Genomic DNA, 24,436 nt, shown 5'->3' with positions numbered 1-24,436 from the left:
CGAGAGAAAAAAGTATCGATCCTGATCAAAATTGATACAAATTACTGAAATAATCATATTGTTGTTAATTGTATGCACATTTCATCAATAAGTTAATTGTTTTGATGTTTTTCGCCACACTCAACAATTTTTCAGTTATATGGTGGCGCCCAGTTTTTATTGGTGGAAGAGAGAACCCAGCTACAATGTACCTGGGAAGAGACCACCGACCTTCCGAAAGTAAACTGGGAAACTTTCTCACTTACTGGCGTGAGCGGGATTCGAACCCGCGCCGACATAATAAATGCTATATTCTAGACATAAATCTGTGTTATGTAAACAAAGATTCGAGTCTTTTTATGTATACAAACAAACTGGTGAAATATGGAATTTGTAATATATAGCATCTTAATGCTGCATAGTCACAAAATTTAACTTTTAGACGAAACATTTTACACAAAGAATGCTTGAAATGTGAAAGATATAATCAGCTTAGATCGACATCCATTTTATTTGAAAATTTCGTAAACAATAACATACCGAAATCTTTGTTTACAAACAAAGAATGAACTCTCTAAAATGAACTTCTGTGATAATGTGTCACCTTAATTTTTATGTGAAACCCTTTAAACATGTTAGATAGTAGATCTGGATCATTAAAAGTGAAAAATAAAATTTTGGGGAAAATCGTGAATCAGTCCCTTTAAAAACATCTTCTGACACAGGGACAGACGACTACCAACATCTTGTAAATGAACTACAAGGTGAAGATGATGAACTTCGTACCACTGTTCGTGAACTTCAACATACTCTCAGGCAAAAGGATGATGAAATAACATTATTGAACAATTGCAAGAGGGGGCTGACACCAGCGTCATAACGCTATTACCGAGAAAGAGAAAGGTTTTATTCCAGAATTGCATTTGTGTGTGTGCTGTCTACTTGTGTGTGTGCTCTCTACTTGTGTGTGTGCTGTCTACTTGTGTGTGTGCTGTCTACTTGTGTGTGTGCTGTCTACTTGTGTGTGTGCTCTCTACTTGTGTGTGTGCTGTCTACTTGAACACTATGCTCCTGCAACACGAATTGGTATGTAATCAAATACAAAACATATGCTTGTGGTATGCTTATATGCACCGGAATATATTTGATTTAGAATATATAGTATATTGCTCTGAATTCGATCATATCTTTATTGCAAGATCAACCATCGATTGGTTGATTGGTGTTTTTCGCCACACTCAACAATTTTTTCAGTTATTTGGTGGCGCCGTTTTTATTGGTGGAAGAGAGAACCCAGATACAATGTACCTGGGAAGAGACCACCGACCTTCCGAAAGTAAAGTGGGAATCTTTCTCACTTACCGGCGCGACCAGGATTCGAACCCGCGCCGACCAGAGGTGACAGGCCGTGTGATATTGAGCGCGGTGCTCTAACAACTCGGCCACGGAGAAGCTTGTTTGAAGTTGGCAGGAAAAGAACCTGACCGCCTTCCATCTCCGTCAATAGTCGCTTACATGAATATTCAAAGATTCTGTATCGCTGAGAAAGAACTGCAAAAACAACTATCAAACATGATAAATACTGCTCTTCATACTGACGAGACATCAAAGGTTGGTATCAAGTATGGAGGATTTCTGTTCGTGGCAATGAAGGTACATGTTTTGCTTTAGGACTTCGTGAAATGGCAACGAAATCTGCACACAATACTTTAGATACATTCAAAGACATTTTACAGGATATATCAGACACCAACAAAGAAACTCACTTTAACGGTGGTGACAACATTTTATGTAACATTCAAAATACAATGAGCGACCATGCTGCACCAGAGACAGTTTAATGAACTGTTGGAAAACTTCAGGGTGGAGCTACTACCACAGATACGAACAGATTACAACAATATGGATGATGTTGGGAAAGAAGCAGTCAGTAAACTTAACAATTTCTTCCGCGGTTTTCATGGTCTAGTGCATATGGCGAATGCAGCTCAGGAAGGATTATGTGAAGTAGAAAGAGGGAATCACCCAATATCTGACAAAGATTTCTCTAAAGCTGATGAATCGGGTTATTTTCGTTTATTAAGAAGATCGTGTAAAGCTTTTGCAAGAGGAGGTGACGAGAAATGTGGATGCTATGGAACTTTTCGAACTTCCATGCAGCCATTTCAAACTGAATGCTTTCACTTCCCCTGCAACCTTTCAAAGACCACAGATTCGATATTCTGTTTCAAAATGCAGCATGCATATACTTCCTACATCATCACATGATCAAATTTCTGGAAAAATCAGATATCGAAAACAAAAGACTTCTTAAATCTGTTCTCTCGGACTTCCATGTTCCTTTTTACGTTGCTGAACTAAAAGTCTTACGTTTAATCTCAAAATGATTACAACACCCCTGTAGAATCTTCTTGAGAGCTTCAATTTAAGATAGGACGCAACATTATCTCTATCTATCTACTTATCTGGCAGATGCTAGTGAAAATGTGGGCGATCTAATGAGGGGAAGTTTTCCAGCATTGACAAGAGTAGACCTACATGTAAATCCTCTTCTGTTCACTATGAAATAAGTTATGTACACGGTAAACTTTAAATGCTTAAACTAAGCACCTTGTGCAACATGAAAATATTACGTATGACATGGAGACCAAACTATCTTAAAGGAAATACAGACGCAGAGAGCGATTCAGAAATATTGTCTACGCCAGAGTTGAGCAGCGCACGCACGTCCACTGTTACATCACCAGCCGTTTTATCCATCAGCGACTTTGACAGTATTCCATGCAACCAAAGCGCAAGTGATAGCACGATCCAAAAGAGAGTGGAGGAGGCTGAAAAAAGTCTAGACTTGACGAGTTGACAAACGACTCTGATCTAGATAACACATTATTTGCTGGTAACTTAAAATAAATCAATATAAATTGTACTTACTGAATTATGTTTAAATGATACAACTTATGGCAGTTTGCTATGCATTATACGTTGTAGACGAAAGTGAGCACAGTCAAGGGAATAACCCAGGCTAGGAGGTTATAAAAGTTGACTCGGGCTCCAGCTCCAACTCTAGCTCGAATTCAAAATCATACTCCTAGGAGTACGTGGTCAGATTCTAAGGTTATAAAACATTTCAAGTATGTACTCCTAGGAGTAATTACTCCAGTTTTCGAGCTCGTACTCAAAACTATTTTTAATTGCACAAGCAGCCTTTTTTAGACTTCTTCCGTAATGGCGGCGCCCATGTGTTTATGTTGACGGCAGTTCACAGCAATATTCCAATCCTTATAAGAGTTATTTAGTGCCAGTACTTTGCTAAAACGTTCTAAATATTTTTTAAAAAGAAATATTCGTTGAATTAGATGTAATTTCTGTAAATATAAAGGGCTATATATATATATATATATATATATGCATGTATATTACCATTTTTACTGTGTATCATGTATATATCATAGATTTTTACAACATAAAATTTCGCTATCGTCTGCAGAGCTGTACAGCCAGTGTCGGATTTACAATCCCTGAAACATTAGGTTACAGACTACTAATTTTACCCCTATTTCATTGTAGTGCCCGTTTATAAATAGAGTTTTTTTCTTAAAAATTCCTGGGATTTGTATGTGGGGTGGATTTGTGTTTATTATAGGGCATAGATGGAAAGAAGAGGGTCTGGAAATTTTTTTTTTGATAATAATGGGAAATTCTGCTCTTAAGTGTGTAGTAGGAAGGGTGTAAATAGGCCATTGTTTATCTGCTTCTCAAAGGGAAAGGGAAATATGCAGGGTAGGGGTTCCTTGCGGTGTCATAACAGGACTTGTGTGCGGTGGATTTTCCTGAAATTCACCAATATTTTTGGACCTGAATTGTTCTAAGTCTGTGTCAAATTTCAGGTAAGTTGAGGCGGTGGAATTTTTTATATTAATTTTTATGTTATAAAGGAATGTATAGCAAAATAATTGGTAGTCTGTGTCCATTAGATACTTTACCATTTTCCCGTTCGCTCTCCGTTTACAGTTTTGCGTTCACCGTTCACAAATCGCCGTTACACCAAAGTGAAAGGATCGATCTTCATAGCAAGGCAAAAATGAAAAAGGAACGTGTGCGTAAGAGTGAAAGAAAACTTTAATTTTCTTATATCAAAAATTGAATTTATAAAGTTCAGGATTATCAACTGAAAATTCAAGGAAAATTGCAAATCACCCACCAAAATAGAATAAATCATTTTCATTATATTACAAAACATAATTATTGTTGGTTTAAAAGTGGCGGGGGGGGGGGTGTTAGTTCTGAATGAGAGAAGAATGTAAGAACCTGCAGTTATGAATTCAACCCTTATACATGCACACGTTACACAGGATGAGTGCTGGTACATGTACAAAAATTAGGCAGTTTATGACAATCAATAAATACCTCACCCCCCCCCCCCCCCCCAATTATCATTTTTGCATTTACAAGTTTGGGTAAAAGCACAATCTATTATTATTTTTATTTTGTCTCACTTCACAAGAATTTTACACAAGTCATCTTTTTTCCTTAAGCCCCCCCCCCCCCCCCCTGCTATCTTAAAAAAGTAACTTGATGCTACATTTCAATGCACAATCGTGCCAAAATGTCAAACTGATTTGACAAGTATTTCTGATTATTTTACGCCTATGTTTATGAAAGACATTGTCAATAAATGTATTTACTCCTTTCCCCAACTTTTGAAACAGAGAGGTTGGAGCGTTTGCCCCGCATGCGGAAGGCCGGGGTTCGAATCCCGGCCGCGACAGACCTAAGTCGTTAAAACAGGTAGTGACAGTTCCATCGCCAAACGCTCGGCATAAGATGTGAATGTCACGGGTCCTCGGAGATTACCTTAAAAACGGATGACTCGTGTCACAGTAGGTGTGGCACGCTAAAGAACCCTCACTGCTCAATGGCCGTAAGCGCCGAGCATAGGCTTAAATTCGAAGCCCTTCACCGGTCTTGGTGACGTCTCCATATGGGTGAAATATTCTCGAGCGAGACGTTAAGCAAGATACAATCAATCAATCAGTCTCTAATATAAAGATGTAATTTTTTCTCGTACATTTCTGTCCTACATATAATATACGTGTAGTTCAGTATACAATAAACAGTTTTATCCGCATCAAATATATATTGCACAATCTAAATGTAATTCATGGTGACACTATTTCGTACATACATTAATTCTGAGATTATTTCCTCAGGTCGATATACTGTACATGTAGTTGCAATATAGTGAATTACACAAAATGTACGTGGGAATGAACCTTTTATACTATTTAGAAGCGTTCAGGCATCAACACGAGGTACCTATACCACCCTTTTTACGATCATTTCATGAGAAATAGACATACAGATGTATTCAGAACTGTAGAACATATATACATATAAATATAAATATTTCGACCGTGTTACCGGTCTTCTTCAGCCGTGTTTCGACTGAAGAAGACCGGTAACACGGTCGAAATATTTCAACAAAGTGTTTAGAGTTTTTTCTGTGTGTGTGTATATATATATATATGTGTGTGTGTGTGTGTGTGTGAAATATTTCGATGCAATGTGTATCATGTATGATCCTCTTAAATGTACATTAAATAACTGTATCCCATTTCCATTCTCAATGACCGTGTAGAGTGTGACAGCGTGGCGAGAATTCCATCGTCATCGAAAGCAAGTTTTTTGACTTGCCTAGCTAGGAGATTTGGTTCTGCAGGTCGTGAGTTCAACCCCGGGTAGGGGCGGAAGTGGGTATCCAAATAAAGTGAAATTTTCTGTGCTTTATAAAAGCACTGAAAAGGCCACGACACTGTTGGTTATTTAAAACTCAAATTTTCGACGCAACCCGCGTCTTTATCGACGTATATTACATAAACAAATAACACACACCACGAAAAACGACAAGTATCAATAAACTACATTGGTAACAAGAATGATACACTGTTGTTTAACTGCCTTTTCGGTGCTTTTATAAATTTCTTTACTGGTCTTGTATCTTCTCAGATCCGACACTTTATGAAAGTAGGGTGTTGTTGGGTTTTCGTGCTTATATATATATATATATATTTGTTATAAAATAAGTACAATCAAGGGTAAAATCCGAAATATTCCGCTTTGCGTTCACCGTTTAAGTGGGGAAGTAGAACGTTACAGGGACAGTAACCCCCCCCCCCCCCTAAACTTATAGAATTTAAGGTAAATCATGGTATCTTGTTTAGAATAATGTAAACGATAAAAGAAAGCAATAATTTCTTTTACTCTCAGAGAATTAATGACAAAATTTTGATTTATCTAATAACTTTTTTTGGGGAGAACTTACTTTTTTTCCAAAAACCCTTAAAATTTGCGTTATTTCATTAATTTCACATTAAAAATGACAGAAAATAGTAAAAATGACTACATAGGACATATTTCAAGCCCTATAAAAGCTGTAAAATCCAACATAGAAATCTCAGCGTTACTAGTAATTGAAGGAGGGGTGGAATTGGAAGGTTCCGCTGAGTTGGAGATGATGTGTCTGGCAGCTGACGCAAGAGATCCATAATGGTGTGTGGTAGGAAAATATATCTTGCAAAAACATCATCTGCAGATAATTCTTCTAAAGGGTTGCATGATCTGTCTCTGATATTGTGTGGAGCACGTTTCCTAATTGGCATTTGTCGGCATGCAGCCATTTTTATAAAAGCAAACGACACTTTGAGTACATACTTTAAATCTCAAGTAAGCTATTGAGCTTACTCGAGATTTAAGCATGGCATACTCCATTTGGAGTATGATTTCCTTACTCAAAAGTTTTATAACCCACATTTCGAGGATGTGCTCCGGCTCAAAATTTCAAGACAACTTTCGAGCCTGATTTGGAGCCAGAGCTTGAGCCAGTTTTTATAACCTAAAATTATTTGGAGCCATACTCCAAATCTTGTTTTCGAGCTAGAGTTGGAGCTGGAGCCCGAGCCAACTTTTATAACCTCCTAGCCAGGTCCCTTCTCTTCGAGCCGCAGTAAGAATCCAAAAACAAGGAATACATTAAAGTATTATGTGTATCCGTATCAAAAAAAATATGCAGTTGTATTCAATACCTATACTTATATCTGTTAATTCTGTAAACGAACCAAGAGATGAAAATTCCTCACCACTTTTGCCACTGATTCATTGGGACACGAATCTACATCAGGTAAATAGTTACATCCCTTTGCGAGGTCAACCAGGTTAATGGGCAAAACGCCAAGTTGTCCTTCTTTACTCTACCAAATGCAAAACGTTAATAATGTGAATAATAGCTAATCGTCATGTTTTCATTCTTGTTAATGGGTAGCTGCAGAACTGTAGCTCTCTGAAAAAATATTTTGACATAACAGAGAGCTACAGAGCCACCCCTTATAAAAACCTTCGGTTTACGGCGCACAAAAAGCTGCGCACGGTTGAGGCCTTATATCGTTGTATTCTTGAGTTGCTGTCTCATAAATTTAATATCAAAAAATTCTTAACATATTTCCCTACTATACTTGTGTCTAAACATACCTTCAAATATTCATCAAAGCCCCATACGACCTGAAACAGTTCCAGCTTCAAATGATTTCGTTTGTTGATTATTGATTGATTGTATCTTGCTTAACGTCTCGCTCGAGAATTTTTCACTAATATGGAGACGTCACCAAGACCGGTGAAGGGTTTCAAATTTAGGACTATGCTCGCATTAAGTGCTGATAGGTATGGAAAGCCATATGGGACCCCCAGGTCATGTTCTATATATTTCATTGTAAATCAATCCTGGCCGGCCAGGATATGTTATCCTAGCCAAGTCAGGATTGCAAACATGACCAGCCACGATTTTTATGGAAAGCCATAAGGGACCCCCAAGTCATGTTCTATATATTTCATTGTAATTCAATCCTGACCGGTCATCATTACAATCCTGGCCAAGTCAGGATTTCAAACCTGACCTGACCATGATTTTCACTCCTGACCATCCAATCTTGACCGGTCAGGTCATGATTTATAACATGGACATCCAATCTTGGCCGATCATGATTTCAATCCTATGCAATCCTGACCTGGCCAAGTCAGGATTGATAACATGGCCAATCAATCCTGGTCCATCATGATTTTCAATCCTGACCATCCCATGTTTTACATCTTGACCAGGTCATGATTTTCAATCTTGGCCAAGTCAGGATTGCATTGCGGCAGGATGCATTACTTCTAAACGTAGTCATGATTTATTCAAGCGTCAAACCTGGCCGGTCAGGATTGCATTGCGCCAGGTTGTATTACTTCCAAACACAGTCAAGATTCTTTAATATAAAGGTTTAATAAGATGAAATGCAAGCGCTTATGTCACAGCGTCTGTGTACTGAACGGTTGATGAAGCAGCTGCAGGCACCGTATTGAGAAAGAGAATAGATCTATAAGTTCATTTCTTTTACTTTATGTGATCTGGGGCAAACATATTAATTTGCATCACCACCGGTGCAACTATAGCCTCCGAATTCTGTCTCCCTTTCATTACAATGGAATGCTTTATAACATCAGGGAGTTTTCATACAGAAAATTCGAGACAATTAGATGTACTTATGTCCAATGGTATAACCTACTCACTTATACGTACTTGCCATTTATATATGCTTGTGAAAATTCTTCAAATTCATGTTAAGAAGATATTCTTGTGTCAGTAGAATAGGTGTGTCCCTTTGTTGTTACCTTTACAAATACAATATTTATTGTGTTTTTATAATTCTTAGTCTGTAGTATCTATTTCAAATATTTTAATGTAGAGGTTCAAACAGTCAATTAAATCACACAAAGTAAATACACTTTAAGACATAGGAGAACTTTAAAAAATCTATGATGGAATATTTCGTTGTTGAAACCTATAAAATTACTATTTATGTATTTGCTTCTTTATTAAACATATTTTTATGATTTCACTACAGAATGGCAAAGCTAGGATCGAAAACTATCGAAGCATTCGAAACTATTAAACGCATTCAAAACATTTGTGATGTTCATATTAAGTTAGCAGATGGCACCACCTTTGGAGCACACTACACTGTTTTGATGCTAGGGAGTGAATGGTTTAGGACTCGGCTTAATCAGAATTGGGACCATAGTGGTTCCAATAGTCCTATAATGTGTACTGATTTTGCACCAATGCAAACAAGATCGATAATCGAATTTTCATATAGAAATGATATAGAATTGTCTATTGAAAATGTACAGGAAGTTTTGCAAGCTTCAGATTTTTACATAATAACAGATGAGACATTATTTGTCGAAATGCGCATCTGGTGCATCAAAATTGGTACCGTATAAGTTTTACATTTAGTCGATAAATGTGCAGATTTTCTTTGCAATTGTATTCGAAACAAGAAAGTGTTGCATGTTATCAATATTGCACATGCTTTTAATTTAGAAATCGTCTTGGAAAAGGCCCTGAGGTACACAGATCACTTTTTTGAAGATGTTTTTCAGTCAAATGTTGAGACATTTTGCTCCTTACATGTTGGTGTTATTTCAATGATGATAACAAGGGATACCTTTTGTATTCACGAGGAGAAGCTTTTTGATATTCTATCAAATTGGCTGACCTCAGAGAACAGGGATGTTCGAGCCACTTGGTACATTTTAGTACCTTATATTAGATTCGGTAGGATGTCTGCAGAGTTTTTGATTGAAAAAGTTGTATACAAAGATGTAATCGATAATGATTACGCGATGAAAATTATGTCTTATTTGACTTCTTTGCAAGTTCAAAGAAATACATTTCCAGATCATGCTCGTTCTCCTCAGAAATGCATTTCTTTGAAGGATGTAGAGTTAGTGAGGTTTTTTGAACAAAGTCCAGATACCTGGACATGCGACTCCTTAAACGGCGATCGTATTTCTTTTTTCTGTCAATGTAGACATTGATTTGCGGAATGCAATCTTGACCGGCCAGGATAGAAAATCATGACCTGGTCAGGATAGAAAATCATGACGTGGTCAAGATGTAAAACATGGCATGGCCAGGATTGGAAATCTTGACCAGGTCAGGATAGAAAATCATGACGGGCCAGGATTGATTAGCCAAAATTTTCAATCATGACCTGACCGGCCAAGTTATCAATCCTGACTTGGCCAGGTCAGGATTGAAATCATGACCGGCCAAGATTGGATGGCCATGTTATAAATCATGACCGGCCAAGATTGGATGGCCATGTTATAAATCATGACCTGACCGGTCAGGATTGAAAATCATGGTCAGGTCAGGTTTGAAATCCTGACTTGGCCAGGATTGTAATGATGACCGGTCAGGATTGAATTACAATGAAATATATAGAACATGACTTGGGGGTCCCCTATGGCTTTCCATAGAAACATTCTCGAGAGGGACGTTAAACAATATTTAATCAATCAATCAATCAAAGCGAATAGCTGCCAATACTAAGAGTCCGAGACCCGCTTTACGGGTTGGTCAGAGTCATTACGAGCGTTTTACGTATAGGCACGATTACTTTACGAGTACATACTTAAACTTTGCGATTAATACCACCTTAACACTCACGGAATTTTCTTACGAATCCTTACGGATCTCCGACTCGAAGTCAATCACAAGTATTCGTAAATCACTCGTCGGTATCCGTGTCTAAATCGAAACAATCCCGTGTTCTTTTACAGATTTGTGGAATACGTAAGAATCCGCAAGAAAAATCCGTGAGTGTACCATTAGGCATTCGTAATAATCCGTACATAGTGAACAGAAGAGGAAAGAAAACAACAAGACATCCCTGAATCCTTTTGTGATCCAACTGACATAACATTTAGAGACACTTTCCAGTCATATGTTTGTTACTATAGCAACAGTTTTAAAGACTCATAAATCAAAGGACACTGTTTTGCGGGCGAATTCGGCCCCGCGTCTTACATGATATTCCTCAAAAATGTTTCATAGGTGTTATGATATTGATCACTGCTCGTTATTAGACTTTTTGACATCATAGACAGTTGCTTCTTCAACAAAAACGGAAAACGGAAATATTCATATCTAGTGATCAGTCATTCAAAAACTTACTTTGTTAAACACCACTCTGATTCCACGCACAAGTACTCTGAAGTTGAAATAAAAAATATGCTAGAGTTCCTCATTGACAATATCTTCGTGGTCTTTGGTGATCAGGTCTTCCAACAGTCTGTTGGAATTCCCATGGGCACGATTTGTGCTCCTTTGTTAGCTGACCTGTTTTTATATTCATATGAAGCAGAATTTATTCAAAAACTTCTACGTGAGAAGAAAAAATCTCTCGCTGTGACCTTCAATTCGACTTTTAGATATATCGATGACGTTTTGTCTATTAACAATGATAGCTTTCATTCATATGTCGATTTGATATATCCCTGTGAGCTCGAAATAAAGGACACCACAGAGTCGTCCACTTCTGCTTCATACTTAGATATTTTATTGAAAGTAGACATTAACGGCAAACTAACAACTTAACTGTATGACAAACGGGATGATTTCATCTTCTCCATCGTCAACTTCCCACATTTATGTAGCAATATTCCATTATCACCTGGATATGGTGTTTATATATCTCAACTGATTCGATATGCAAGAGCTTGTTCTGGGTATAGTCAGTTTTTAAATCGAGGTAAGCTACTGACAAACAAGTTGATGGTAAAGGGATTTCAACAGTCTCGATTGAAGTCAGCATTTCGCAAATTCTATGGTCGTTATAACGATCTAGTTCGTCAATACAACCTCACATTGGGTCAAATGTTGTCTGACGTGTTTCATACCGATTGTTAAGCCGTTCTTGGCACACTGATTTTGACTGCGGATAACTCCATTTACCTGATCAGGATATGGGGCTCACGGCGGGTGTGACCGGTCAACAGGGGATGCTTACTCCTCCTAGGCACCTGATCCCACCTCTGGTGTGTCCAGGGGTCCGTGTTTGCCCAACTATCTATTTTGTATTGCTTGTAGGAGTTATGAGATTGATCACTGTTCGTTATCTTCACCTTGCATAGGGTGTATCTTTTCTTAAAATGAATATCATCTGTTCGTAAGAAGTTTTACTTATGTATAATTCATATGGAAATATAGTATGGTTTACTATAACGTGCCATTTGAACTTTATTTTAAGCGACGTCATCAACAAGACGTCTATGTTATGAACTCATTATCTTATTTTACCACATGTTTCGAATGTTATTCAAAGGGTCGTGGACAGGATTTGAGCTGAAAATTTTCAATTCTTATTATGCTTATAATGCTTAACTAAGGTAGTTTTTAATGGTTATAGCAAAAGTTATCAAGTTAAATGGGAGATCCTGAACTCACAATTCCTTGTTATGTAATTGATTGTTGTTCGTTATCTTCATCTTCCATTGTGATGACAGAATGCACAGTATCAACATACAAGAGAGGACTGTCTACGAGGATAAGAAATGGAGGGATATTTCCTATCAGAGCAAGACAAAGGAGGCCAAGTACAGGCGGGAGATGTAAGTAAATGGACCCGCCTCTTCCTAACCTTACTCAGAAGGTAACAGCATTATCATATAAACATTATAACTGTAATGCCTGTTAATCTTGTATTTAATTATTCGTTGTGCTGTGTCACTGTGGATATGCTACACCGACGCGCAAAATGTATTTCAATATAATCATTTTAAATTTTTTAAACCTATCGTAATTAAAATCAATTGACAATGCCGTAAAATAAATTGTGTTTGGTCAGGGGTTTTGTCAGGACTAATACAAAGAAAACATGTTTTGATATTAATACATTATTATGACCGCTTGGATATGATATAATATATTGTATATCTCCCTCACGCATAACTCTTATCCTTAAACGAATTTGACTCCACTTTATTGGCACACTGTTTTTGCCTATAATAGCTCTAAACCTTTATTGTAATTTCGGATTTCAAACATTTCGGTTGAGCATCACTGAAGAGACATAATTTGTCGAAATGCGCATCTGGTGCATCAAAATTGGTACCGTATAAGTTTTACATTATGGATAATGGTTTCAGATTGTTGTGATGATAGGTAAAACTTCAGTGGGAGGAACTGAAGGTGGTCTTGACACAGACTCTCACAGGGCTATCATGACGGTCAACAGACATTAAAAACTCGCACAGGGCTATCATGACGGTCAACAGACATCAAAAACTCTCATAGGGCCACCATGACGGTCAACAGACATCAAAAACACTAAGAATGACTAGAAAGGTTTTTTTAAAAGCGTTTGGTGGTTCAAAATAGTTATATGCAATTATTTGTAGAGGTGAATCTCTTTAAATAGGAGGATGTTTGGATTGCTTCCGAAAAAGTTGTGGCCGCAACATCCAACGCCTTGCATCCAGGCTTCATTGCGTCACGGTCCTTGGGTCCCTCCTGTGAGATAGCCGATATCCCGGATCCAATATCTGCATGTTCGTCACTCGAAGTCCACCTCCCGAAACCTAAAACGTATGGGCATTTCTTTAAAGTAAAAAAAATTAACATACTAGTAGATAGTAATTTTAAACTTTTTTAAGTTAAAGATTCAACATGCTTTAGAAATGCAAGAAAAAACATCTTTCAAAAGGACAAGTCTTTAAAGCGGAAAAGAACTGCAGCGGATATTTATGAACTTCAGTGTCAGCTTCTGGAGGAGGTGCAGAAAAATGAATTCGAGAAGGCGCGACTTCAGGTAGAAGTTCTTCACAGCTTAAAGGAACGTACTGGGAGCGGTGACTGCAAGGGTTCTGTAACAGATGTTTCCTGTATTGACGCGTTGATTGTGAGAGTGTGTTGGTGGGGAGAGTGTGTGTTGGAGACAAGGAAAGGCTAGATATGACATGTTTATTTTAACTAAAGGATTTCATAGAAAGTATTTTTCCTGTTTACAACCATTGTTTCATTGCTCCTCATGGCCAATGACGTAATGATCAGTCATCATTGTGATGTCATTAACAAACACGACTTAGTGATCTGTGTTTCGTAATCTTTAAAGTCAACAGTTAAAAAAGTAACAATCTACGTAGTTAACTGGACAGTGTTTCCATGTTTGTTGATTGCAATGGTTCTCATCGTGGCCAAGCACAAAGAGTTCTTCATTTGGTGAGTCGAACACAGGAGAGAGAGAGAGAGGGGGGGGGGGGGTAAACAAAGGTGATTTCCCGGCCACAGTACTAAGTACATGTAAATCGGGATGGGTTTTTTTTAAAAATCAAAATGAAGGGGTGTAAACCTGTTTTAGATCTGCCATCAAAATGTCATTTCAAGATTTTTTTAATTTAGTTCATCCACATTGACCAGTTTTAAAAATTATATCTTAATTATATTTATAGATGTTATTGTCGTTAACACAGCAAAGAAAAGAACCAACTTCCACTGGGAAATAGGCATTGTTGATAGGTGTAATGGAGATACCTAATCCGTATCCTGGAAAATTGTGCTCTGTGAGTTACACGAATACTTATCAACTTTATTAAAGACAATAATTAATATGTACAGAATGTTTTCTCACAATTTACAAACTTAGAGCATACAGCTAAAGTGCCGATTATTATCTCAATCTATCTTCGATATCAACGTAGTGACTATGAAATTTTTTAAAACATCTTTGACAGATTATCACAGATGAAAGGTAAGAAAAAAATTGGCTTTGATGTACTCAAAATTGTGTTTGTCTTTCTTTAGGTGGGTCTTATACTTTCTTTGTTATTAATCAGTAGTGGCCGAGTGGTTAAAGCATCGCGCTCAATATCACCTCTGACGGAGCGGGTTCGAATCCCGCTCGCGCCGGTAAGTGAGAAAGTTTCCCGGTTTACTTTTGGACGGTCGGTGGTCTCTTCCCAGGTACATTGAATGTATCTGGGTTCTATCTTCCACCAATAAAATCTGGGCGCCACCAGATAACATAAAAATTGTTGAGTGTGTCGGAAAACATCAATCAATCATCCTAACGAATATTGTAGCCGTGTGTTTTAACTTGTATGTATTATATGATACCATATTTTAATAAACATGAATAGTGCATATGGAATTAAAAGCACATTCTAAGATTTAAGCCAAATTCCCAGATCCACCCCTTTATTTACTTAGTGTAATAGGTGAGTGAAAAGGTTCACAGGTCTTGCTATTTCATTGGCTGTAGAACTGAGTTTTATTCAGTTAGAATCTAGAGAGTTTTTGGTCAGGTTGGTTGTGGTTTGCATTTGAGCAGTTTTTTGGTATTTTTGTGCTGATTTGGCATTTTGGTTTTAAAAAAGACATTAGACCTTCAAATCCAGACCTGACAGTAAGAACTAATTTTATTAACATCTATCTTCATAATATTGTGACAGTTTTGGTTTAATTAACATTTAAATTGTTAATTCATTACCTATGTTTATGTTACTATACATCCTGTAGATCATCATTTTTGTGTAAAGTCTGAATCTGATGTAAATTGTTCACTTTACTATTTTTTCTCACATGTACTGTTTATACTGTTGAATTTGCCTCCATCTTGTCAATCATTCCAAAGTTAATTTGTTTCCAAACTTTTCATTGGTTTAAAGCTAGTGCCTTAAACTCACCAGAAATCGTTTTAGATTTTCACCCTGCAGTTTTCAAAGTCTCTTAGTTAGAGTCATTTTCATCGGTTAGAGTTAGTATATAAACAGTGACAGCGGCAGTTTCAAGTGACTTTGCTAGGGGCTAAAGAACCCACAGGTTCGGGCTCTCTCTATTCTTCTCTTGGGTTAAGTCCCGGACTGCTCGTGCAGTCTTATTTTTTACCTGTTTAGGAAATAGTCTAAATTCTTTAAGATGTAATTTAGTCCCTGGATAGAGTCAGACTGGTTCAAGGTTGAATTAGATATCCCTTTACAACTTTACTTTATATAGCATTGTAGTTATTTTTTTTATGTAGAGAAATTACTGAGCTTAGTGCCTTTTTGATACTTAGGAATTTACATACAGTTTTGCTGGTATAGCGAGCCACCATGTGCTTTAGGGTTTGTTAGGGTTGTATGGAAGCCTTTGATATTTTTAGGCCATAATATTTTCATTTTCCCCTTATTTATTTTTGTTATTTAAATTCATTTTGGTTATTAATTACTCAGTGGTCAATTCATCTTCGTTTTCTAACTCATTTACCTTTCTATTTTGTTTACATTTTTGGAGATTATTTTGAAAACTTATATGTTATTTGTTGTCAATCAAATTATTCAGTATTATACTATAATAAATGATCTGTTAAAACTTTCAAACTCTCTTCTTTTTCCAAGGTGTTGATCATAATTTAGGAATCTTATATCTGAACCTGGGTTGAACAAAAACAGGACCAGTCATTGTAAATTGAAATTGTCAGTGGACTTAGTCTGTTCCTTAGTATTACGCCCTTCAGTACAGAGTTTAAGGGTACTTTGATAGTTCTTATGCTTTGGGCAGACTGAGTACACTTTGCGGCCGGAAACAGACTGGTTCCCGTTACAATATGTATATATAACTAATATCACTGTTTGAGAGAAGAGTGAAAGTTTAAATATTATGAAGAACAGTAAATATCAATTTAAAGTTATTTCATCTCAGTATATGCTTATATTATATGCAAGGTGAAGATAACGAACAGTGATCAATCTCATAACTCCTAAAAGCAATACAAAATAGATAGTTGGGCAAACACGGACCCCTGGACACACCAGAGGTGGGATCAGGTGCCTAGGCGGAGTAAGCATCCCCTGTTGACCGGTCACACCCGCCGTGAGCCCCATATCCTGATCAGGTAAATGGAGTTATCCGCAGTCAAATCAGTGTGCCAAGAACGGTTTAACAATCGGTATGAAACACGTCAGACAGCATTTGACCCAATGTGAGGTTGTATTGACGAACTAGATCGTTATAACGACCATAGAATTTGCGAAATGCTGACTTCAATCGAGACTGTTGAAATCCCCATATCTATAGTCATTATAGTACTGTAATGATATATTTGTTATAAATAGATTAGAAGCATCCAGGCAGCATTTTGTTGTTTGCATGCATTGGGCCTTGTCCTATCGATAGGTAATAAAAGATATTACCTTTTATTATATTTAAAACATGTAATTTCATAGTGTTACATTATTTGTAATGCAACTGTAAATATTTGAGTAAAGTATATGTTACTATATTTGAATTAAGGGAGATAACTCTTAAGGTTGAAATATACTCTCTATTATTTGTAAATCGCTGTGATATTCATTGTTACTATTTTGTCTTTTAGGGCCATTTTTTTTTGTAATGGACATTTTGTAATCGACATAGTAATCATCGTTATCATCATCATTCGTTTTATCATGCAATAAATGACTGAATTGTGAACCTTGAACCAGGAGTTGGTTATTTCTACATTTACAAACCACCACCCCTGCAACAATATCACCAACACCCGCTTATAAGAGGTATCCATAGTTGCCAACTCACACGATTTCTCGATCCGTAACCAGATTATTTTTTAATGACATACCTTTCACCCGATTTCCGAATTTGGCTTTGTACATTAGATCGCGCGTATAATTTCCAGTTTGTAACACAAGCTTGGATCTACGTAAACAATGGCAATAATCATGTACATTACAGAGAAATTATCAAAACCGGTGTTAACGATTATCTGTGAGTAGTTTTAACGAATTGGCGATTGAAGTCATTATGTAAAATGGCTTACACCAAGAAGAGATCTTTATCAGGGCCACCAGACACGCAAACAAAGACAAAATGATATTTAGGTACCAACAAATTTTCGAAAACGACTTTTCATGAATTTTTTTTTTTTTTTTTTTCACATATATCAGTCTTTAATTCCAAAATACATTACTATTTCGGGGTAAAGTCTCCGCAGAGACCCCCTTATAATCTTTACCTAGGGTGCCAGGGGCCCCTTGGATTAGATGTATATAGGCATACATATACATATATATAAATTTATCATATAAATTTCTACATATAGAAAACACAAACATATATGCATACATACAAACACACACACATATAATATACTGTTATATAACAAAATTTATTAACATGTTATGGCAAAAAAGGTTCTTATTTTTACGGAAAAACCAACAACACAACAATATAATTATGTACATAAAGAACCTGAAACTGCCATATGCGGGGTTAACAATTCAAAAGTTCATATCACAACCCCCATGGCAGCACTATAGGAGGACAGGACCCCTCCTCATAGTGGGAACTTTTTGCAAAATACCAGTATATAAAAGGTTTATTACAAAATTTTATTTGATATAGAAATATAGTTGTTTGTAATCAATTCAAATTGTTCAAAATAAACTCACATTGTAACATAGTTAAAAATGTGCATAGTCAGATATTTGTCAGGTTTCATATTATAAAAAGTCATACCTACAAAGGTGTATAAATTACAATTTGTCTTTAATTGCTTTCATAACTTTAGCATATTTTTTATCCTGAATTTTTGTGTACACTTCTGTATAAAAATTCAATTTACTTTTTATGTGGTTACATATTTCTTGAGGTTTTTCGTCTTTGTTATCTAATCTACAATACATTTTATACTTGTATATTTTACAGGCAATAAGAGATATTATGCTATTCAAAAAGAGTGTCTTTTCATTGTTTTCATAGTAAAATCCTATCACAATTGTTTTCCACGATATATCAAATTTTAAAATTTGTTTAACAATGTCCCATATATGAGAAACATTTTTACATTTTAAGATAAGATGTTCATTGTTTTCTTTAGCATCTCTGCAAAAGACACAAAAATCATTTTCTACTATCTTCCATTTCTTCAGCAATTCTCTGTTACACAATAGATTATTTAATAATTTATAATTAAATTCTGATATACTTCTGTCTCTTATGGATAAGATTTTTTGTTCATAAATAGATTTCCAAGCCGTTTTTGTTATTTCAAAAACCTTTCCGTAATATGTTTGGTGTAATGGAGGTATAAATTTTTCATGACAAAGAATTTCGTAAATCAACTTTGAATTGATATCACACACTTTAACATGTCCTTTACATAATAAATCGTATGATGTACTCCCATGAAAAATGTTTTCGTATCGTATATTTGAATATTCATAACTTTTGAAGGTTTTTGTTATAACTGTTTTTATAATCATATATTCACACATCCAGTTTTTTTTACATATAAGTTTGTCATCAAACCATTCCAAAGGTTTTATGCCATTTTCATTTACAATATCATTCAAAAATTTAAAACCGCTCCTCAGCCAATTATGAAAAAATATTGGCTTGTTTTTGTACATAAAATTTTTATTACACCACAACGGTTCTTTCAATAATGCATTCAGATAAAATTGTTTTTTATTTTTTTTACATTCGTTGAAAAATACAAGCATTTCCTTGTAGAATAGAGGAAAATGTTCCATTATTTGATAATCATTTGATTTCGTAATATTTGTTTTACATAGATATTCAAAATCAAAGTCTCTTTCTTTGCACAAACTATCTACAAAAAAGAATAGAGAGTTTCTCTCGCTTGAAATCCTGTTTATCCAAGATACTTTTATGGATTTTAATTTCAAAGATACATCGACAATTCCAATGCCTCCCTTTAGGACATTTCCAATCTGTGTATTTCTTTTAATTCTATCTCTTTTGTTCCATATATAATTATATAACAAACTTTGAAATTTCTTAATTACTTCTTCATTTGGAAAGCTCAGAACTGATCCAACATATATAATCTTTGATATTGCTAGGCTATTGATGACACAAACTTTACCAAAAATGGTTAGTTTTCTTTTTTTCCATGATTCAAACAGTTTTTCTAAGTCATCTACAATTTTTGTCCAATTGTTTTTATAACATATTTCTTTGTTGTGTCCTATATAAATTCCAAGAGTTTTTATGCTATCATTGTTTACGTTAACATTTCTAATTTGTTTATAATGATATTTGTGAGGACCCGTTAATATACATTCTGTTTTTGACATATTTAAATACATACCCGAAACATTGCTGAATTTTGCTATGACTTTTAAAGAATGTTCTAGAGAGGTTTCATCTTTTAGAGGAAGAGTACAATCATCTGCATGTTGTATAATCTTAATACTATTAGTCATTCCTGGTTTTTGAAATCCATTAATATTTGAATTCGATCTAATATTTACCGCTAATATTTCTATAACAAAAAGAAATAATATTGCAGAGATGGGACATCCTTGTCTTATACCTCTCTGCATATTGCATGTTTTGGACATCCATCCATTATTTTTTATTTTAAATATAGGTTTATTGTATAGTATGTTGACCCATTTGAGAAAGTTTTCGCCAAAGTTAAATTTTTTAAGAACTTTCGTCATGAAGTTCCATTCCACAGAGTCGAACGCTTTTTGGAAATCAAGAAATAACATTATTGATTCTATATCATTTTCTTCACAATATTCAAAAATATCAATAATTAACCTTGCATTCAGAGCTATATTTCTCCCTTTTATATAAGCTGATTGATTAACATGTATTGCTTTATCCAACACTTTTTGTAGTCTATTAGCTAAAAGAAAAGCTATTATTTTATAATCAGTATTTGTAAGACTAATAGGCCTATAATTGTTAAGACTCTGCGGGTCTCCTTTTTTAAATAAGAGAGTAATTAAAGATAGTCTTTGTGAATATGTCATTGTATACTTTTGGAAGATCTCTTGAAGAGTGCAATAATAATGTTGTTTTATGTTTTCCCAGAAAGTTTGATAGAATTCACACGGTAATCCATCAGATCCGGGTGATTTATTTTTTTTCATAATGAATACTGTTTCTGTACATTCTGATAGTGAGGGAAGGGTGTCTAATTCATTTTTTTCTTCATCAGTTAGACTATATTCTAATTGTATATTACTTAAATATTCATTCACTTTATTATCATTTTCATTATTTGATGTATACAATTTTTCATAAAAATTGCATGTAGAATCTAATATTTCATCTTCATCAAAAACTGTACCTTTTTCATTTTTTAATGATTTTATCACATTTGATATTTGTCGTCTCTTTTCTAAATTTAAAAAATAAGAGGTATTTCTTTCTCCCTCTTCAATCCATTTTGCCCTTGATCTTACCTGTGCACCTTTTGCCTTTTTGTTTATTAATTCTGTCAATTCATTTTCTAATTTTCTTTTTCTATTCATATCTATTTTTTCATATGGCAAGTCTTCTATCTTACTTATTTCTCCTTGAATAGAATTTATTTTGTTTTTGTAAGATTTAGATATATTTTTCGATAAATTTATACATTTTGTTTTTATATTCCTTTTCAAATTTTCCCATGAATCTAGTGCATTTTCTTTATCGAAATTATAGTTTTTCAGGAATGTATTCATTTCGTTCATGAAGGTTTCATTTTCAATTAAAGATGTGTTAAATTTCCAGTATCCTGGACCTCTAAGGTTTTCATTTACAATCAAAGAAAAAATTAAACACTTATGATCAGACATCCTAGTACCGTTTGAGTGTGAACCAGGAATGTTTTGAAGCCTTATATTTTCACATTGAAAACAAAAGGTATCGGATAGTAAAATATAATCTATTCTACTTGTTGGGATATTTACTCCGTTACACCATGAATATCCTTTTTTTCCGCAGTTTTCCACATGTCGTGTAAATCGAGCTTGTTCAGTAGTTGTTTTAAAATTATAACACTTTTATCTGATTCATTTTCTGTTGAGCAATTAAGGTCACCACATATCAATAGATTATCAAAATTTGCTGTATATTTACTAATCCATTCTTTAGCCCGTTTAAAAAAATCACATCTATAATTGATATCGTTTGGAGCATATAAATTAACTAATGTAATAATTTTTTCATCATATGCTATGTTAACCATGAGTTTCCTGCCTTCATTAGATTTATGTATATTTAGTATTTTGAAATTCAAATCTTTATTAAATAATATTGAAACTCCTCTACTGAAAATTGAATCGGAAAAGCAATGTATTGATATACCTTTCCACCTTGCATCATAATTTAGTACATTTTTTTCAATATAGTGGGTTTCTTGCATAAATATTACATCAAAACAGCTATCATTAATCCAGGTATAAAATTTTATACGTTTTTCTGCAGTATTTAAACCCCTGCAGTTCACTGAAATAATATTTAACTTGTTCATGCGTATGACTGACTAGCGGTTTTTTTTTTTTTTGTTTTTTTTTTTTGTTTGGTAGACTTAACTCTGTTTTTTGCCCTGCTTGTTTCTTGTTGATCTAGAGGAATTGTTGGTAGCTGAATTTTCGTCCGTACGCTGCAATTTGGCTGCCATGCCGTCGAGGATACGTCCAAGCTTATTTTCACCTGGCCAATGTTGCATTAGAGTATGAGATGTTCCGGTCACGTTCAGCCCGCTACCCCAATAAGTATCCCACGTCGATTCCACCAGAATATCGGATTTTCTGATTTTTTTTAAAGCACTTCTGAATTGTGAACAATGCTGTAGTTTAGATTCCAGTATTTCCCGCATAACGGAGTCTTTAGATGTAATCCAAGCATCAGATTCCAGGACCTGACCTCCTACACGTTTGGCATCTAAGGCGGTTTCAGCTTTACTTACGGCTTCTGCACGGTTAAGATCACCAGAACGTAAGGATTTGATGTGTTGGAAAGCATGTTCGGCTGAAGGATATGTTTGCCCAAAAACCTTTAACTCAGTAGGGAAGAAATTTGAAAGAGGGTTATCTTTTCCAGAGAAGCATACTATGTCCTCCTGGTGAGTGACATATGATCTGCATTTATCCGATCCCGGAAAGTGACTTGGTAGCTTGCATATTCTACAACTCTGCTCGAATTCGCAAGCATTTTTGTAATGGTCATCTGCCCAGCAGTTTGTGCACTGCTTCTTTCGTTCCCGTAGGGGTTGGCCTTTGTGAGATATGGTACAGCGTAAACCTGCACATGACGCAGAGCGTGGAAGGAATTTTCCATTCTCTAGAGGCGACATATACACAAAACGATTTCCATTTAATATTTCAGTCATTCTGTGGGTTTTAGGATGTCTGATTTTTTCATATTTGATATCACTTGTTAATTCTACTCCTAGACCTAAGCCTTTGAGCATCTTTTTAATACATGAATCTTCAACCGATAGAGGTATACCTTTAATTAGGACTCGAACAACTTTCTCATCAGGAGAGTCTGTACCCGCAGAGAATGGGTTCGTGTCATAAACCTGGATTGATCTGCTTCCAAGTGAGAATCCTTCAGTAACTAATTTCGATCTACTCTCCGCAGACTTTATGTAGATCCTCCACAGATCTCTATCTCTTTGTACACATATCACATCCGAGACTGTTGCGCTCGCGGCTTCTGCAATGTCAAAGTCGGTGAAATATTTACTTTTTGTTGTTTGAATGTCTCTGTTCCGCATATAAACTGGCTTAAGAGTTTGTGTCCACTCCATAATTTCGTTATCTTAGACACTATGAGACTCTGAAACGCCGTTCGAAAAACACAGGCACCGTGAGTAGATTCATGAATTAAAAAAGGCATTGAGGACAGCATGGAGCTTAATGTCTATTGTGTAACTCGCACTATTGGGTCTAGAGCTACATGTAAAAATGATCTGACAAAACTCAACATCATGTAAACAAAAACCCATCTAATCACTGTCATCATTTATGCCATCATCTTCGGATGTTAATATTGTAAAGAAAATACACACTGAATTCAGAATGTAACATTGTATGCCTTCTTATCATGCAAATCAATCATTGTCGTCCAGTGGGGTTCCGGGTTAGAATAGGTCCTCAGTACTCCCTTGCTTGTCGTAAGAGGCGACTAAATGGGGCGGTCCTTCGGATGAGACCGCTAAAACCGAGGTCCCGTTTCACAGCAGGTGTGGCACGATAAACATCCCTCCCTGCTTAATGGCCATAAGCGCCGAGCATAGGCCTAAATTTCGCAGCTCTTCACGGGCAGTTGTGACGTCTCCAAGTAAGTGAAATATTCTCGAGAGGACGTTAAACAATATTCAATCAATCTTTCTCCATCTCCATCAGACTTGAGAATTCAATATGTGCCACTGTCAGTTACATTACTTCCATAAATAGACAATACACACATTTTTGTTGTAAATATTTTTAATGTAACGTCTCGCTCGCGAATTTTTCACTCATATGGAGACGTCACAAAGACTGGTGAAGGGCTTTTTTTAGGCCTATGCTCGGCGCTTACGGCCATTAAGCAGTGAGGATTCGTTAGCATGTCACACCTACTGTGACACGGGTCATCTCCGAGGACAGTGTTGTTATAAGCTTTGTCAACCATATTCCTCACGTAAAATATCTGATTTTTTCATCACTTTAGGTTCAAGCGTTTGACCGAGGAGCAGTAATTCTACGTTAATGTCTTTCGGTTTGACGTGGCCATGGCCAGAGCGGGACTCAAACTCACGACCTTCCGGTGACGAGTTATTGAATATTGATTAACGTCCCTCTCCAGAATTCT

The 24,436-nt window shown here is 35.8% G+C and overlaps 1 protein-coding gene and 1 pseudogene across 1 annotated transcript; both read left to right on the top strand.

Moving 5' to 3' along the window:
• The window catches only part of LOC125664769 (uncharacterized), a 9,384-nt pseudogene extending 7,137 nt beyond the window's left edge, over positions 1 to 2,247 (top strand).
• A 6,669-nt stretch (positions 2,248 to 8,916) lies between these two features.
• LOC125664780 (uncharacterized) lies at positions 8,917 to 9,891 on the top strand. The gene is made up of 2 exons (XM_056146091.1): positions 8,917 to 9,252; positions 9,454 to 9,891. Exons 1-2 carry the CDS (start codon positions 8,917 to 8,919, stop codon positions 9,889 to 9,891), a joined length of 774 nt encoding a protein of 257 aa, XP_056002066.1.
• The last annotated feature ends 14,545 nt before the right edge of the window (positions 9,892 to 24,436 follow it).

Source organism: Ostrea edulis, chromosome 1 (assembly GCF_947568905.1).
Source record: "Ostrea edulis chromosome 1, xbOstEdul1.1, whole genome shotgun sequence".
Taxonomy (NCBI): Eukaryota; Metazoa; Mollusca; class Bivalvia; order Ostreida; family Ostreidae; genus Ostrea; species Ostrea edulis.
This window is presented reverse-complemented; position numbering and strand designations above follow the sequence as displayed.